Here is an 18,130-nt window from a genome sequence, read left to right on the forward strand (position 1 = left end):
AAAGCGGAGAAAGGCAGAAAAAAGTACATGAGTAGGAAAAAGCATAACCAGACATGACAACCGTCAGACGGCATCCATTGCTCAATCACTTCCTATCGCCCCAAAGCCCGACAATACCCATAGCAAGCGCAATCCCCGAGCACACCGCTCTAGCACACTGCAGCCGTCTCTCGCGAGTCATCTCCTCCCGGACACTCTCGCCATTAACCGACTCCTCGGCCTCGACAACGACAAGATCCTCGTCCTTCTTGGCGGCGTTTCTGCGAGAGAAGGGCATGCATCCGGAGTCCTGGATGAGACTCTGAGCCCAGGCCTTGAGGCCGAGTTCCCGGTGGAACCAAAAGTCCATTCCGTATGAGCCGACGATGGACGCGACGCACATCCAGATCAGGTAGGGGTGTTTACGGTGCCTGGGGGAGACGGAGTATGCAAAGATGAGGCAGGTGTTGGCGATGTTTGTCAGTCGTAAACCATGTTTGCGATTAAGGCGCTTAACTTCGTTGAGAGATCGGAGGGCGTTGGCGGAGGTGGGGAGAAGGCTCAAGGAGGGGATTGTGACTGCGGAGGCGGAGTAGGATAGGCCCTGCGAGGTTCTGTTAGTCTCTTGATTCAATGCTGTGGTCAAAGAAGCATTGTAGATAAATTTGAGTGCCCAGTCTTGAGACTTACCGTGAGAATGCCCAAGGACACCGTTCCCACGAATTTGGTGACCGTGATAGGGCACGCCATTTATGCTAGATGGCACGTTGATGAGAAAAGTATCAAGTCACAACGTCACACCAGATATCAGATGCACACAATACAACGCGTGATTTGATGCAGAAGAAGATGGATCATAATCATGGAGCCCTTAGAAGGAAGTGGAGAAGCAGCCAAAAAAGTGACGTCGGGATTATGGGCCGATCGTCCAATGGGCGGCAGCCAATTAGGTAGCTTGCTGTTTGTGCCTCACAGCCTGAGGCAGCGCATATAGAATGTTCGAGGAAAGCCAAGGGACTGTCTTGCTATATCCCAGGATAGGTATCCATAGAGCAGTATCAGAAGACACTTGAACCAGTCTAAGAGGCATGTTCGAGATATCTACTATGAGGGAAGTCTTGATCTGCACTATCTTACTCCGGGTTGAAGCATAGAAATGTCATGTGACAGGCATATCTGTACAGCACATGCGCCATCAGAATGCACAATGCATGAAATCCAATCGACTACCTCAATCATAATCATAAAGATAGTACTAGGACATCAGATATCCCTTTCTTTGCTTGACTACGTTTGATCTGGGTTGAGGTTGAGATAAACACAAATCATTGATTGGAACATTCCGAGGCTCCCGACCGAACAGCCGCGGCATCTCGGCCACTGTGGGGAAGAGATACAGCTAGCTGGCCCTGCGTTAATGCACTAACTTGAGCTACCATCTCATTCAATTCATCTATCAGGGGTCTAAACACTGGTGAATCTGTTGAGTGCTAGAATTTGATCAACAGTTTACATCAAGACAACATTGTCGCCGCAGAAATGTCTGTTCCCACGGAAGACTACATCAGTGACTCCTGGAAGGAGGGCCTCTTCAGTGAGTCTTCAATTGGACTCATAGCAACTAATCCGCTAACATGACCTCCAGCAAACAAAGTCGTCTTCTGCACAGGTGGTGCAGGCACCATCTGCAGTGCGCAGGTTCGCGCCCTCGTCCATCTAGGCGCGGACGCCTGCATCGTCGGCCGAAACGTCGAGAAGACGGAAAAGGCAGCCAAGGACATTGCCACCGCTCGACCAGGAGCCAAGGTCATCGGAATTGGCGCGGTTGATGTCCGCAAGTACGATGATCTGAAGGATGCCGTCGATCGCTGCGTCAAGGAGCTCGGTGCTATCGACTTTGTTATGTACGAGTCCCTGTCGACTTTGATGCACTTTTGCTAACAGACAGTCCATAACAGCGCTGGTGCGGCAGGCAACTTCCTGGCTTCGATCCAGCAGCTGTCGGTCAATGCTTTCAAGTCGGTGATTGATATCGATGTGCTGGGATCGTACAATACCCTCAAAGCGACGATTCCTCACCTCGTCGAATCCGCGAAGAAGCACAGGGTTGACTCGGAGACCCGTATGTCATCTACTTCCCGGTTTGGATCGCATCTGACTGTTTCATAGTGCGCCCTTCGCCGCTCGGCACCGGCGGACGCATCATCTTCGTCAGCGCTACGATCCACTACCGCGCAATGCCCTTCCAGGCGCATGTGGCCGTCGCCAAAGCCGGCATCGACGCCTTGTCTCACACCGTGTCCATCGAGTATGGTCCGCTCGGGGTGACTTCGAATATCATTGCTCCTGGGCCAATCGCTTCCACAGAGGTACACTTCCCTTCATCTGGGGAACGAATTGTGTATCTAACATTTATAGGGTCTCGACCGCCTTCTACCCTCCGACATAAAAGAAGCATACACCAAGTCCCAACCTCTGGGCCGCTTCGGCTCCGTCCGTGATATCGCCGATGCTACAGTCTACCTCTTCTCAAATACCGGTAGTTATGTTTCTGGCCAAATCCTCGTCGGTAAGTGATCCGATCTTCTATACGAATCAAAATCAAAACCAGAACCCTCAGGCTGACGCAGTGTAGTCGACGGTGCGAGCTGGCGCATGTCGTCTGGCGGTGCGGCGTACGGGCAGCTGCAGTATCCGGATTTCCTGCTCACCGGGGACGCAGTGCAGAATGTCAAGGGGCAGAAGAAATCGAAGCTCTGATTTGCTAATGGTTTTGAAAGAACGCTTTGTCTTTGTTGGATGAATAGATTAGTTCCCGCCTGCTCTACAGTATGATTATAAGACAGGTACACTTTGCTCCGGATTATGTGACAATTGATAAAATGTCAGAGAAGTGTGAACACAACATATCAAACAATGTCATATTCATGTAAGGTAGCAACCTCGCAGCCACCTGATCCGACCGCTGCCGATTGACCGGATAATGTCTTGGACCAATCAAATAATGTCTGGTACAGGTGTCTCGGACAATGCCTTTGTGCTGTTCAATGTTCCAATTGTTCAGGCTGTCTTCCGCCATGCCAACATTGAACAAAGAACAATGACCTGAGCGGAGACATTCTATACACTCAACCTACCCTTCTGAGACTTGCTCCTTGAGGCTGAATATGTGATGTCTTCAACTCGCTATCATTACCCCTCGGCCAAATGGCGTGTTCGAGGTGAGTGACGCTTTGTAGATAACTAGCTGTATATATGAACCTGAGCCCATCCTTGACCGCAACTTCGACTCTACTTTCAATTTTCCCAACTCATCCAACGCTCTCCAATTTCAATCCAACCTTGTCTACACACCTATATACTTCTGTATACTGAAGACACCGAAACAGACAACCATGGAACCCCTCGATCAACTCACCGATTTCGAATTCCTCCTGGAACAGGTAAGACATGTCAAGAACGACAGGAGTGTCCCGTTTCAGGACCAAGCTGAATATTTTCACAAAACCTTAGTCCACCAGATTGAATCCTTCTCCCAAATAGAGAAAAAGCACTTGTACAGATACCTCAAGCTCAGCCGCGATAATGATGAACTCCAGGCTTCCTACGATGAGCTGAACGAGTCGCTCAGCGAGGAGCTACGCAAGGTCGAGCGCAAGAATGCAGAACTGCAGGCCGTCAAAACTGCCCTAAGAGAGACGCAGAAAGACTGCGAGGTCAAGGAGGAGTATATCCGTGACGCCGAGGCAGCGAATGCTGCGCTCAAGGAGAAAAACAACGAGCAGAGAAGCCTGATCAAATCGTACAAGCAGGACTGGAAAACTATGAAAGAAGAGCTGGAGATCCGCGACAAAACAATTGACGATCTGCAGACGACCTTACGGAGCAAGGGCGCCCTTGTCGACAAATACGAGCGCGAAATCGAGCAATATCGGAAGCAGCGCAAAGAATGGGAACGGCAAGTGGATGAAGCCGCTCAATACCTGAACGACAAGAGCGAGGTCTTGAAATGGCTCAATGAAGTGAGCAGGCCTTTGAAAGCCAAACCAAAAGCATCAGCTTCTGGAGCGTCAGGCTCAGGATCATCAGGTTCTGAAGCGTCAAGCTCTGACATACGTAAGGTGTCAGACTCTGTAGTGGGATCAACAACAGATGACGGAGCAGATGCCGAGACACAGTGTACTACAGATTCGGAGGAGGAGGACAAAGCACCCTCTGCGACAGGTTCATCTAAAGACCGGCAACCGGACCTGCAGGAAACTGCAATGGACTGTTCAAATGAGGCGATCAGCGAGGACGAAACGAAGTCAATACGTGGTGCTACCCTTGACGAAGAAATGATGTACTTGTCTGACAGTCTATCAGCTCTGTCCATCGAACGGGAGGCATCTCCAGCGGAATGCTATATGACCGATTGCCACGAGACACCATCTCCCGCAAGCTTGTACGATTTGGATTTTCTACCGCAACGGCGAAAGCGACGAAAGCAGCGCGCAAAGGCAGTTGAGGAAACCGAGTTGGCACGCAAGAGAACCAAGGTCCGCAAACATTGTGAGAGTCCCGTTCAAACTGATAGTGGAGAAAGTGCCTCATTTGATGTTCAAGATCGCAAACAGGGATCGGCCGAATACAGCGCAAGTCCCGTTCAATCGGACAGCGAGGCGAATACTTCATTCGGTTTCGGAGCGAGCAACCAGAGATTGCCCGAGAATCCATGCCAGGTAGACTCTTTGGAAAGCGGGCAAGCAATCTTTTCGACTTCGCGTGGAGTTCAAACTGTTGCCTGCCAAATGGACGGACCGATACCAATCCCGTCAATAGAGTCCCCGGAAGCATCAGGACGATCACGGCCCCTCCTTTTGACCGGAAGAAGAGGTCGCTATAAGGACCCTGTGTACCTTTCGAAATCATATGCCAAATCCCAACGGCTGACACACCAAGATCGAGAGCTCGGTGTTTGTAGGCCGAGATATGTCAGTATGACTCGGCCCGTGCTTAGGAGCAGAGTTGCATCTTGGCCTCTTAATCACGTGGAGCAAGAGAGCGTTGAACAAGACGACGTTCAGCAGGAGAACATGGAAACGCTGTTAGTGTCACCATCTTCGAACAATGGGAGTGAGTCTTTGGAAGCTGAAGCTAACGCTGGTCCCGTGCTAAAAACAGTTTCACATAAACCTCCTCCCCGCTCCGGCTACAGGTCGCAAAGTAACAGCAAGGTTACCGATACAATGAAAAAACAGGAGATCTCTGCGTCTTCTCGCACCATCATGGGACGAAAGTGGTGGCTACCCTTCGTGGCAATGTTGGTCCTGTTGCTGTCCATACTCTCCATACTGTCTCCCGACGAAGAGTGTCAATCGTGGAATAGAGTCAATATGATGCCACACGATCCCCTGACAAAATTGCGCAAATGTCAAGACTCCCGATGTAAAGTGGCGCTGGCTGCCGAGTGGGAGATTGTTCGAAGGGCCGATTCTGAATTCTTGTCTGTTGGCTGACCAGTCTCATTATGCCTTGGCAACATATATTTAAGGAGCTTTTGGTGTTTGGGAATATGTCCTTTTACTGGGGCGTTCTTCTGCCAGTAAATCTTTTCATATTGGATATCAAACTCAATCAAGTCCACGCAAATCACGTCCTTGCAGCACTATGCACGAGTTTGTGAAAGCATAGACTGGTCACAGCGTAGATATATTTACACAGCTGCACCTGAAGGTCGCCCACTTTAGAACACCACCTATTTCAGGCATTAATAGCACGTGATCTATTCTCCACCTTGAGACAGAGACGTAAGCACCAGACCCAATTAGGACTAGCTGGATTAAGTTGCGTCACCTGCCTCCGCCCCTGCGCCACCGCAGCGAATTAAAAGCAGCAGACTGTAGGCAACTGTATCGACTTCTCTTTAGTCTCCCCCTCCTGACAACAATAAGCATCAGAGTGATCATCTTCTTCAACCTAAACTCTCGGATCAGCCATCATTTCCATCCCATATCTGACTCTTGACACTTTCCTTTTATTCCAACTCTCTTCTGTTGTAACCTTTACCTCATGTGTGCTTCCTAAAACTCGTTGCCGACACAATGAACCTTCGTTCGTTCCTCCTCGGCGGCGCTGTCGCCCTGGGCGCCAATGCATTTCTAGTCGTCCCGAAGATAGAGGGTGATATTATCGCTCCACAGGGTGATTTCACTGGCCTCCATCCCTTGGAAGCCTTCACTGCTCAGCAACAGCAGGTCGAACTTATTTGCAACGAGTGCCCGTTCCGCGAAGTGAATGAGAATGGAGATGTCAGCTGGACTGATGGCTTCCTCACTTCTCTGGTGAGTCCGGCTTTCCGTTCTGCCGCAACCTATTGTTTTCGAACGTATAACTAATTGTTACAGGCACTGAACTTCTCTATCGAAGATGGCGCTTTGCTGGTCAACGGTCATCAGATCTTCCCACCCCCGCCCCCTTCCGTTATCACTGCCGTTCAGCGCCGGGAATCTGACGGAGCAGAGTCCGACCCTATCTCATTGGGATATGCGGTCGAGTTCATGCCTCTTGGTGTGCCAAAAGACGCTCCTGTGGAGCTGTCAGCTGTTCGATTCACTGTCCTCGATTTGGACGGCCACCCCGTTCCGCTCGATACCGTTGCCATCACCATCATCAATGATTTCAAGGGTAACATCTACATGGCGAAGACCGACTTCGAAGATACAGCTCCGAACCGCCTCTCGTGGAAACAGTGCCGTGGAAAGCCCAAGTGCCTGCGCAAGCTTCTGGTTGAACGCATCCGGGGATTGTTTTCCGCCGCAAAGGCGCGTGTTCTTGGAATGAGGCCCAGACCTTTTGGTTGCGGTCGTCCTCGTCCTATGCTACACCCCTACCGCCCAGAGGGCGATTTTGATCACGATACCGTACCCGGACGCAGTCCTCACCCAGGAGATGAGGGTCCCTTCGGATTTGACGGTCGCCCTCATCACCACCATCACATGCACCATATGCATCACGGTGGTTGGGAACGTACCGTTTCCCGCATCGTTCGTTTTATTGTTGTTCCCGCAGTTCTCGGTGTTCTTGCCGGGTTGGCTGCCAGCGCTCTCGGTATGTTGGCCGGCCAGATTGTGGTCTTCCTGTGGCAACGGCGCCGTCGCTCCACTCCCACAGAGAATGTGGAGCAAGGAACTGTGTCGGAGAAAGAGGGTCTGATGACTGAGGCGTCCGACGAGCTTCCTCCTGCTTACAGTGATGATGAGACTGTCGAGGTGTCCGACACCAAGCAGTGAACAGTCGGTTGCAACAATCTGGATTGGTTGATAGGACACGTGAGACAGCAGTTCTGTGCCGATTGGAGAGGATGGCTTGGTGGAGCTTATGCCTGTCAGTTATCGGCGGACGACTCATTTACCATGTTCGATTTGCCTACTCTGCGATCCAGATTATACCTTTTCCCACATTCCCTCGGTATTTTCTGTTTGTCTCGCACTCGTCGCCTTTCCGTTTGCTTACCATTGCGTTGCTTCTATAATCTCGCGGATTAGCAAGCTTTGTTACCACTAGTTAGTAGTTAGCAGGAGCAAGGCAATGGTCCTTTTATGTCAGTAGTACTCCGTAACAAACTAATCCATTGTGCTTGTCCTTTCAAGATAATAAGCTACAATTTGATTCCGATGTCATCATAAAACTAATTACTGGCGTTTACTACCTCAGCGATCGACGAGAACTAGACTAATGTCTCACGCAACTTGTCCATCACGTGACTCGTGGATGCCTGCCCAGGAACACACTCACTGTCTCTCGCATTCCCCTCTTCCGGCCAACAACAACATCAGCGTCGGACTTGGGAATTCGTCGCAACTTTTAGGCTGTATTCTAGCATGCTGCGACTGTTTATAAGATGATCCACACTTACTATACGATCCAGTGTGGATTTTCATCCAAATTCTCTACCCGAGTCTGACTGCCGTCTGAGCTTCGGTAGCTGTCAGCTCGCGCCGGACCAGGCTCCCAGCATCCCGCACCTGTTGTCAGCGGGAGGATTTGAATCAACATTCTATTATCTTTGACCTCCATTCTCTCAATAACTCTGTGCACATCATGTTGCACTGGTCGTCATTCGTCCAAAAAGCCCAGTCTTTTATCGACCCGGCCAATTTCAACCTTCCGACTCTGACATCCTCCGATCGCAATCCATCCAAAGCGTCCCTCTTCCGTCAGCAGTTCCGTCTCCCTGATTCCCAAAACCCATTGCAGGAAATCACCGCCGAGTTAATCCTGCCTGTTCCGCATACCTCTCCGTCGTCTACGTCGCAAGGCGATCAGTCTCGGCCTCTCGACCGCGCAGGCAATCGGTATGCCGGGAGACTCCATCTGAGCGAACGCTTTCTCTGCTTCTCCACGCAGCCGACTAGCTTCGCCCCTTCCGCGACACTCAGCGCCTCTACGCAGTGGACCGGTCAGACGAACGGCACCGGGCCTTCCGGCAATGGCTTCACCCTTCCGCTCTGCTGTATCCGGCGGGTGGAAAGGCTGAATAGTCTCAGTCACGTCTTCTCACTCGCGTTGACTACGTGGAATGGCGCTCTGGGAAAGCAGCAACCTCCGGGTTTTGTTCCGCAGAAATTCACCATCCAGCTGGTGGGGAGCAGGCAGGCCTGCGAACGATTTTGTGATGGCTTAAAGAAGGGACTGCGGGAAGCGATGAAGGAGATTGAGAATCTACGGGTGGTTGTAAACGACTGTTACTCGGAATACTTGCTCTCCGGGGCCAAGACTAAAGACCAGAATCCAAATAATGCTGAAGCGCGCCAACCCCCAGATGCTGGTCTGGGAATGATATTCCGTTATCCTGGTGATGCTCGCAAACTGCGGGATCGCAGCAAGATGAGATTATGGGGGGAATACTTCAGAGGTATGGAACATTGCAATGGATAGAGAGCTTTCATTAAGATGTCTTGCGATCTAGAAAATGGCCGGAACGCAACATTGGTTCGGCAGCCGACCTTTCATAAGCTGATTCGCGTCGGTCTACCAAATCGTTTACGTGGAGAGATATGGGAGGTGACCTCAGGGTCTTTGTACCTGCGGCTGAGGTCTCCCAAGCTATACACAGATACCTTGGCCAAATTCTCCGGCCAGGAGTCTTTAGCAATCGACGAAATCGAGAAGGACCTGAACCGGAGTCTCCCAGAGTACCCCGGCTTTCAAAGTGAAGAGGGCATCGGCCGGCTGCGAAGGGTCCTGACAGCTTACAGTTGGACTAATGCGGAGATTGGATATTGTCAGGCTATGAATATTGTTGTAGCGGCTCTGTTGATGTATGCCAGTCCCTACCCTGCTGACCACCGCTGCTGACCCGCACAGATATATGTCAGAGACGCAAGCGTTCTTCCTGTTGTCCGTACTATGCGATCGTCTTTTGCCGGGGTACTATTCCACAACCATGTACGGCACCCTGCTGGATCAGAAGGTGTTCGAGTCATTGGTAGAGAAGACCATGCCGGTATTGTGGGACCACCTTTCCAAGTCTGATGTTCAGCTGTCCGTCGTTTCCCTTCCTTGGTTTCTCTCGCTATACATCAACTCTATGCCACTGGTTTTTGCATTCCGGGTGTTGGATGTCTTTTTCTTAGAAGGCCCAAAGGTACTCTTTCAAGTCGGTCTCGCCATCCTGCGCATCAACGGCGAAGAGCTCCTGGATGTTCAAGACGACGGGTCTTTCATCTCGGTCCTCAAATCTTACTTCTCACGTTTGGATGAGTCGGCACATCCAAAATCGGAGAATCCAAAGCTAAGAGCGATCACGCGATTCCAAGAGTTGATGGTTGTTGCTTTCAAAGAATTCTCGGGCATCACACATAGCACCATCACTGAACAGCGTGAGAAGCACAAGGACGCGGTTCTCGAGAATATTGAGAGTTTTGCGAAGCGCACGTCTATTCGGAACCTTGGCCCCGACAGCAAACGCCTCAGCATGGATGATCTGGGTCTGATCTATGACCGATTCTACGAAGTGCTGTATGACCACCAGCAGAGGCAAAGGCTTATCGACGAGGAAAAGAAGCGCCAGGAGAAGAAAAAGGCCGAACGAGCTTCAATACTCGGCCCTCCGGTAGACCAAGAAGTGGGCCGGGTCGGCCTTGGACCCAGCCCAACTCATATGGATTACGACGCTTTCCGCGATTTCCTCGCTATTACAGCGAAATGGGCTGTTACCGATTCTCCCGGGCCATCGCGGAAGGAGTCGTCGGCCGATATGAATGGCAGCTTTAGAGGCTTCGGCAAATGGGCATCCGGAATGAATCATAAGCCTGAACCTGCAGACCACGAATTCATGCAAAGACTGTTCCGCAAATGGGCCACGGATCCGTCCGAAGGCCTGAGTTTGCAAAACGTGGTAAATGGCCTTGCACGGCTGAAGGGCACGCGGGATATCATGAATAGCATTAACTACTTCTTCGATCTGTATGATGACAATCGCGATGGAAAGATCGACCGGGAAGGCATACTCCGGATGTCAGAAGCTTTGCTCTTCCTTTCTCGCCGAGGGTTCGACGGTACCATCACGCCGAGTCAATCTCTGGAAGATTTGAATGACCGGAACCACCCAGAACGGGATAAGCTGAGCACCGATGAAAGATTCCTGGGTAGCGTCAGCTCGTTCATCCGTCGATGTTTCGAGTATGCTGATCCTAGCAAACCCGAGGGCAAGACAACCGAAAATGTCAATGATACGGATGAGGCAGCTGACAAGCTGGGTTCGTTTGCTATTGGAGATGACGACGAGGAGGATCTTATCGACATGGAAGAGAACAACAAACCCAAGGAAGCTCCTACGCCACAAGCGCCGGGTAACGAGCACGATGCGGATGCCAACACAGAGCATAATCGCAAGACATCAGAAGCTGCCAATCCGGCGCTTGATCCCAACAATCCCCTTCATATCACCCTCCCCACTTTCCGAATGGTCATTCTGGCTGATGAGCTGTTGGAGCAATTCTTTGAGACCTTCTTCCCCCAGTCCTTCCGTCTTTCCGATCATCCCCACCCTGCATCAACAACCACATCCCTTTCGTCTAATCTGACCACCTTCTCAAACATCGGCACCGCTAAAGCCCCAGGCAGCGCCGTATCAGGTGCACCAGTTGGTGGGGCATCCGGCGGCATCGTTCCCCCAGGCAAAGGTCTCCGTGGCGTCCTGGACAACATCGTCTCCGACGGGATCCGAATGGCCGCCGAGGTCAAGAAGCGAATGGACGAGGCCCAACGGGAACTGGAGCGCAATGCTCTCAGCCGAGAAGAAGACGACGAAGACGAGGAGGACGATTTCGATCCCCGCACCGGCGCCGCCGCTTCGGCCGTCATGGTCGGAGGAATATCTAGCTGGGGCGCTGGGGCATACGGCGCCGACCCTGAGCGCCGCAGCGTCCGCGACGCAGACCGTGACCTCCTCGAGGGAGCCGAAGTGCTCAGTGTCCGCGAGAAGGATTCCGCCTCGCTCATCGATGGCAAAGACGGTCATCGGGGCTCAGGCGAAGCTAGCAGTAGCAGTGGTCATGCCTCGCAGGCAGACACATCAGCCCGACGGGCATCAGATCCTGAACATGACCGCGTCGTCAGTAAAGTCGTCGAATTCGACTCATAGTACTGGTATTAGTATTGGTCTTTGTGCTTTAGCATTTTTCCATGGAGGTCATCTTTGGGTCTGGTGGTATTTGGGCGACATCGATGTTCACGTCGTTATGTTTGGTAGTGTATATTGCATAGCTGGTAGGCATTATGGGGTTCTGAGATCTGAATTCAGTTATGATTACAGCCTCGTTTATTTCTTCAAATCTAAATCCGGAAACGTAGCGTTGGCTCTATGTAAGGGATATAAACCACGGAGGCGATGGTGCAGAAGCCAATCCTTGAACAAATACGGCAGATGGGAAAGATCAATGCATCTAGCACGTTGAATGTTGAATCTGAATCAGAGGTATGTACATCAATAGACTGGTATCAACATCGTTAATCATGAGAGGTATGTGATGTCAGTCCGAGCAGACAGAGGGTATAATAAGCACATTAAAAAGTCAATAAGTAGTGCGTGAGCTTACCCAGCATCAAGGTAATTGTGAATCGCAGGTAGCAAAGAAGTAGTGACAAAGGTGGAATAGATCCATCGCTTCAAAAGTGGATAAAGAGGAAGATGCAGAGAGCGGTTACTTTACTCCTTCTGTCCCTCGTTCTCGATGAGCTCGAGCACGAGCTGACTCCGCTCGTATTCCGGATGCTGCATGCAGATCTTGACGGTGCGGCCATTACTGGCCATCGCGACGCCGTTCGAGAGCCCGCTGGCTAGGTTGATGGAGGTCCCTGAGTTAGTCGGGACGGTGTTCGCGCCAGACCCGGGCAGAGTGCTCCCGTCGTCGAGGCAGACAACATTGTGGCCCGGGATGACCTGCCTTAGGCGGCCGTTCATGGCGTTGCGGACCTCGACGAAGTCCTCGTTGAAGAGGATCAGGAACTTGCCGTACAAACAGGCTGAATGGGCGCGGCCGACGAACTCCATGATGACGCTGCGGGAGACGTCGCCGTGTTTGTTAACATACACGGCGCAGTCGGTGTAGGCGACGAGGAATTCGCTGTCGCTTAGGCGGAACATGCCCAGGGGACGCAGGTTACTGATGCGGTGGGCGATGCTGCTCAGCTGGGCTTGTGCCTCTGGGGCTTCCGACCGGAAATCGGGGACGGACCAGGTTTGCTTCTTGTCGAGGGTGAGGATCTCGATGCCCCGCTGGGTTGAGATCGCCAGGGATGAGTGGAACATGTTGATCCCGTAGCTCTCGGCAGGGATGTAGAACTCGTCGTATTCACGGAAGAACTCGGTCTGGGAACGACGGCTATGGAACAGTCGACTCTTGCTGGTGGTGGACTTCTGTAGCACGGGTTCCAGCACCTTGAAGGTGGACGACAGTCCATCACGCTTCTTGTACATCACCAGAGTACGGTCTTTCATATGACCTGCTGCAAAGAACCCAACTTCCCGGTTTCCAGACAGCTTCTGCGGCGCCCGGCGAGCAGAGTCCTTTGTTGTTTGCGAGGAAACCCCACTTGCAGGACATACGACGTCCAAGTGATACGCGATTAGGGACTTGTCGGCAATCAGCAGGAAGAGATTGAACTCTTCAAAGACCGCAATCTGCGACACTCGTATGATCGGGATCGCCTAGTACCAATTTTAGCAGATGACAATAGACCACAATTGAAAGTACTTACTCGAACCCAACCGCGAGGGTCATTGTACTCGGAAATGTACACGCCGTAATCAGTACCGACCGCACACATCATCCGGCCTGGAGGCTGCTGGAATACAGTCGCGCAATGCACGCTGGTTCTGCAAACCGGCACAGGCCGAGACTTTGAACCCCCATACCGCTCCTCGACTTCCCGAATAGCTCGGTCCAGAGGGGTGCCTTTGATGGTAACTGTCCTCTTGGAGATACCTGAATGATCGGAAGAGGCAAAGGCCGTGTCAGCCAGCACACGAAGTCGGAAGGGCTCGGCGTTCTGCGCGAAGAGAGCAGCAGCATGTCTCGTCTTAGCTTCCATAATCTTCTCGCACCACTCCTGCCGGTTCTGCGCGGAAAATGCGTATAGCGTAAAGGTCCCGTTCTTCCCAAGGTGTTTGACCTTGAACGGATATAGGATCTTGTCATCTTTGGAACTCTCAAGTACCGTGGCTGCTACCAATGTCTTGCCGGAAGAAGAAGTAGAGTTACCCGAATTGCCGCTATTGGAATGTATGAGGGGTGCAGCACCTGCACCACGCGTGGTGGCTTGCGGTGGAGTGACCGTCGAAACTCCTCGAACGGAAGACTTGACGACGGGATCATCATTCGTGCTCTCGAGTACCAAAAGATCCATTGGAATGGGCAGCTTGGACACATCATAGCTTTCATATTTGATGCCCCTCGTCGGATCACGGGTGGTGGACAGTTTGGCAAGGACGAGGTAATGGTCGAAAAGAATGGCATGTGTGTCCACGAGGAATCGAGTGCGTGTACCAGGGCGCTGCAAGTCTCCTCGGTAGATGATCTCGCGACCAAGATGCTGCAGATTCAGCTCTACTTCCTTCTTCATCTCCGGTCTAAGTTGCAGTTTGGCAGACAATTCCATCAGATCGACCTTTTTGCTTGTTTCGCCGACTTTGTTGTCACAATCCAGAGCCACGACCTTGATCTCATCAATAGCTTGTGCCAGGTTCGTTTTTTCCTCGCAGTCCTTGACCATGTTCTTGTGGACAGTCGACAACAGTAGGGTGTATCTCTGAATCCGAGTGATCGGAGCTTTGAGATAGGTATCCCAACTGAGACGATTCGACATTTTGTGCTCACGAGCTTGGTTCAAGAACTGTCGAAAGTGGGCATTTCTCTCCATCTCCTTACGGACAAGGTAGTTGGCGTACGGAAAAGTTGCCGCGTAGTCAATGTACACCATCTTAGCCTTTCGAATCCACTCTCGGAAAATGTCACTGAAGCCCACAATGAAGGGGCCTTGTTCCTTCTGCCGGTACTTGAGCTGCGCGAGGAGGTACTCCTCGTTTACCTTCTTGACCGCATCTACTTTTCCAAAAACATCGTTCAGGAACTTCGGTAATCTCTTCGGCGGAATGATGGCAGGTTGCATATTTGCCAACTGATCCCGGTAGAGTTCACGTAGGACGTCCAGCTGTCCGATAAATGCATCCTCGGTCGTGACAATCTCGTGCAGGTTGTTCTGGCGGTCCACCTCTTTCTTCGGATAAGCCTCCCACACTTCCTTCGGAACCTTGTAGAATGTGACCCAGTCCTCGACCTTCTTTTGCGGTGCCATCTTGTGCGCTTTCAGGTTGACCTTCTTCAGCGTTCGCATGCAGTGGTGCGAATAGCAGCGTCCGAGGATCTCAGTCTCCTGTTCATGTAGCAGGGGCGAATAGCAACCAGTACCTGTAATTTGGAACAAAACACCCGACAAGGTGCCGCTGCCGAACTTGACCCATTCTTCTTCCTTCACCAGAGCCTCCTGCTCCAGCATGTTCTCAACGACTCGCGCAGCCAGTGTCTCGGCGTCCGCGATATTCATCGTCGGCACCTTGTGAGTGAACAAAGCGACGATCGCGTCGACAATGGCCGATTTCCTCAGGTCCGTTTCCTCTTCGCACAGATCGCGAATCCAAGCAAGAACGGCACTGAGCGCCCAAGGTTCGACACATTTCCTGAATTGTTCCGAGGACAGTTTAGACGGATTGAACTTCTTGCGACGTCCCGCAGGGATGGTGGGTAGGTCCAGGGGTATCGCAGGAGCCTCTTGGGCCGCATCAAGTTTGAAGGCGCCATGCTGTTGCTGTCGAAGCAGATCCAGCTGCTGCTTGTACTTCGCCCGATCCGCATCGGTCTTGGACCTGATAGGGGGGTCAGTCCGGGGTCCAATAGGATGACTTGACAGAGATGTCGACCGTGGCACTTGGGATGTTGGTGTGGACACGGTCGACGCAAACGAATCCGCAGAAACAGGGTACTGAGGGCTTGTATACTGGGTTTCTTCCGGGTATTCACCCGATTCCTGAGGCCTATATGTCCCAGCCGGCATCAGGTGGGGCATAAGATCTGCGTTATTCGCTGGTTCAACGGGGGCCGGTGGCAGTGGCCGCATCCCGGGATGGAAAAAGAGGTCCCCTGGCATTCCTCCTGTATCGGATCCTTCACTTCCTGAGTGATGCACATCATCGGGATAGGCGTCAGCCTCGTCACCGTAGTCGAAGCTCATTCGACGCTCGTAGGCGCCAGGCTCTGACAGGCCACCAGTGCCTGCAGCATCGACCCGCGCCGCGGAAATGTAGTCATAATATTGGTGCACTTGATCATCGGGTATAGGATAGTAGTCATAGTCGTCCGAGTACTCGCCGCGGTCGTCCGCAGAAACGTTGGAGCTGCGGATCGAGCCCGAGGGGGCAAGCCTTGTGGCTTGATCTACGCCTTCATTGCGAGTCTCGTCAGCATGTTCATCCATGTCAGCATCGTAGTGATAGCGCTCATAATGATTGCCGCTGTAGGTCGCATTGGTCGTGGAATGGAGTTCATCTTGACGAGACTCTCGACGAGGTGATGGCGCTCGCGCCGATGAATGGCTTCCATAGGCACTGATGATCGATGCATTAGTCTCCCGCCGTGTGCGCGCTTGCTCCCGCTCGGCCTGTATCCTGTCCTCCTCGTCTGCCATTTGCAGCATCGCCAGCCCGGCCGCGGCTTCCGCATCACTGTCGTCGCTGTACGCATCATAGTTAACATACTGGCCTGTGCCCGTCGCTAATGTGCCGTTTGTGTGCGTGTGCCTCTCGTCAGGAGACAAGCGCATACTCGAGGTGGCAGTGACGGGAGGACTAGGGTCATATTCTTCGTGACGTGAGGTCTGAGCGTCAACACGCAGTGGCCTAGTGTCATAGCGTGTCTCCCGACTCATACGACCATCTATCACAGCCGTTTCCACTTCCCTCATCAGATGGTCATAACCTACCGGTTGGTCCGACCGCGGATCTCGGCCACCGACCCCATTGAGATCATCGAGCGGCGGTGAATCGCTGTCCGCGTCGACTGGTGGACCGGGCAAGGGCCGCGACTGGGGATGCCGAGTCAAGGTATCTGTCCGGCGCGGAGACGTCTGCGATTGCGCCTGTTGAATTGGAGGCGTAGGCAGCGACCGCCCCGACCCTGGACGGCTGAAGCTCAGTCGTTTACCGTATAAGTCTTCCGCGGGTGTCGAGTGCGCAGGTGGTTCTGGAGGGAGCTCGTCAGGATAAGGCGCCATGGCTGCATCCGAGTGGTGGGGCGATTGCGCAGTATAGAGGGGAAACTGTGAGCTGTGGGCGTGGGAGCGAGTGAAGGTTGATGCAATCGTTGTTGAGGTCAATGAGCTTGTGGAAGGATAAGGTGTGGTAGGGCCCATCGGTGGGGCGACATTGTAGGCTAGAGATGCAGATGACTGACTGGAAAAGCCATACTGGGTTGCTGGCGAGTCAGTTCGATACGGGGCGGATGCGCGACTTCCGTAAGGATGATCTGGCCCTCGAGGAGGAGGGGGAGGTGGCAGGGATTGCTGAGAGGAATATGTCTGCGATGTTTGCGGAGGCTGTGCGTACAAACTCGCTATACTCGGCTGTCGTTGGACAGTTGGGGACCCGTATCCAGCGAGGCTTGCCGACTGATACGCCGCTGGATTGTACGGCTGGTGGGCAGCGGTCGCACCAGCGGTGTAAGCATTGCTGCTGGAGCTGTTATATGCTAGGGGATTGTAGCCTAGCTGCTGTTGCAACGGAGTAGGTGGGAGGGCATATTGCTGAGGATTATAGGCCGACTGCGTCGGAGAGGCGATAGACGAGTACTGGTAGGAATAGTTGGACTGAGATGAAGCTCTGTCTCGCGTTACGTGCGGCGACCCGCCGGAGGGGATATGCGCGTATCGCGGTCCTGAGATATCGTCGTGTCCGCTGTTCGCAAGGCTATAGGACCCTTGTCCGTCCTCGGTGCCATAATTACTGGCTTGCCCGGTATATCGCGTGGACCCGTTGGCGGTTCGGGTGTGTTGAGCACCGGAACCTCCACCGGACAGGCCCGCGTCATCCCCCACGTTATAGCTGGGCATCCGCCGTAATTGAGAATTTGCGCTCTGTTGTTGTGTATTGTAGTGGTCATAGCGACTCGACGAGGGAGGTTGCGTCGACGAGGGGGTAGGGTTGTTGGACTGGCCGTAATAGGGCGTTTGGCCATTCTGATAATGAGCCATTGTCGCTAAGTAAGTCCACGGCTAGTGAAGCCAGAGGACTCCAAAATCACGCGACCGAGGGATTTATGGCGACGATGAGGAGGACTGCGAACCCGCCCTATGGAGTCTCTCGGGCTCCCTTGGTGTTCGAGGGTGCTGCGGTGAATGCAGCGCAAGTCGACTGCCGCGGGACAACGGAGACAAAGACAGTCGAACTCGGTCAAATTAAAAGGATAAAGTAGAAAAGGGAAATATCCGACATGTATTAAATTCTCAGGATCGACCCGATGAGTTTTGGAAGGGAGAAAAAAGCCCTTGCTGTGAGATTATTTGAGGCTCAGGTGAGTGGACCGATCGTCACGTATCCCTTTAAGCCTTGGGCCTT

The 18,130-nt window shown here is 52.5% G+C and overlaps 6 protein-coding genes across 6 annotated transcripts; 4 read left to right on the top strand and 2 right to left on the bottom strand.

The window, feature by feature from the left end:
- Window positions 1-85: 85 nt before the first annotated feature.
- NFIA_079790 (uncharacterized protein) lies at window positions 86-729 on the bottom strand (the record flags this gene model as incomplete). Its single annotated transcript, XM_001259933.1, has 2 exons — window positions 86-583; window positions 670-729. The coding sequence occupies 2 exons, from the start codon at window positions 727-729 to the stop codon at window positions 86-88; spliced, it is 558 nt and encodes a 185-aa protein (XP_001259934.1).
- Window positions 730-1,518: 789 nt separating this feature from the next.
- NFIA_079800 (SDR family oxidoreductase) lies at window positions 1,519-2,739 on the top strand (the record flags this gene model as incomplete). The annotated part of the gene is made up of 6 exons (XM_001259934.1): window positions 1,519-1,573; window positions 1,625-1,883; window positions 1,938-2,101; window positions 2,149-2,348; window positions 2,398-2,548; window positions 2,615-2,739. 6 exons carry the CDS (start codon window positions 1,519-1,521, stop codon window positions 2,737-2,739), a joined length of 954 nt encoding a protein of 317 aa, XP_001259935.1.
- A 635-nt stretch (window positions 2,740-3,374) lies between these two features.
- NFIA_079810 (uncharacterized protein) lies at window positions 3,375-5,477 on the top strand (the record flags this gene model as incomplete). The annotated part of the gene is made up of 1 exon (XM_001259935.1): window positions 3,375-5,477. The coding sequence occupies one exon, from the start codon at window positions 3,375-3,377 to the stop codon at window positions 5,475-5,477; it is 2,103 nt and encodes a 700-aa protein (XP_001259936.1).
- A 585-nt stretch (window positions 5,478-6,062) lies between these two features.
- Window positions 6,063-7,250, top strand: NFIA_079820 (uncharacterized protein; the record flags this gene model as incomplete). The annotated part of the gene is made up of 2 exons (XM_001259936.1): window positions 6,063-6,302; window positions 6,366-7,250. 2 exons carry the CDS (start codon window positions 6,063-6,065, stop codon window positions 7,248-7,250), a joined length of 1,125 nt encoding a protein of 374 aa, XP_001259937.1.
- Window positions 7,251-8,061: 811 nt separating this feature from the next.
- Window positions 8,062-11,608, top strand: NFIA_079830 (GTPase-activating protein; the record flags this gene model as incomplete). The annotated part of the gene is made up of 3 exons (XM_001259937.1): window positions 8,062-8,875; window positions 8,930-9,281; window positions 9,328-11,608. The coding sequence occupies 3 exons, from the start codon at window positions 8,062-8,064 to the stop codon at window positions 11,606-11,608; spliced, it is 3,447 nt and encodes a 1,148-aa protein (XP_001259938.1).
- Window positions 11,609-12,172: 564 nt separating this feature from the next.
- On the bottom strand, window positions 12,173-17,766 carry NFIA_079840 (putative Rho guanyl nucleotide exchange factor; the record flags this gene model as incomplete). The annotated part of the gene is made up of 2 exons (XM_001259938.1): window positions 12,173-13,174; window positions 13,225-17,766. 2 exons carry the CDS (start codon window positions 17,764-17,766, stop codon window positions 12,173-12,175), a joined length of 5,544 nt encoding a protein of 1,847 aa, XP_001259939.1.
- Between the last annotated feature and the right edge of the window lie 364 nt (window positions 17,767-18,130).

Source organism: Aspergillus fischeri, genomic scaffold (assembly GCF_000149645.3).
Source record: "Aspergillus fischeri NRRL 181 1099437636264 genomic scaffold, whole genome shotgun sequence".
Taxonomy (NCBI): Eukaryota; Fungi; Ascomycota; class Eurotiomycetes; order Eurotiales; family Aspergillaceae; genus Aspergillus; species Aspergillus fischeri.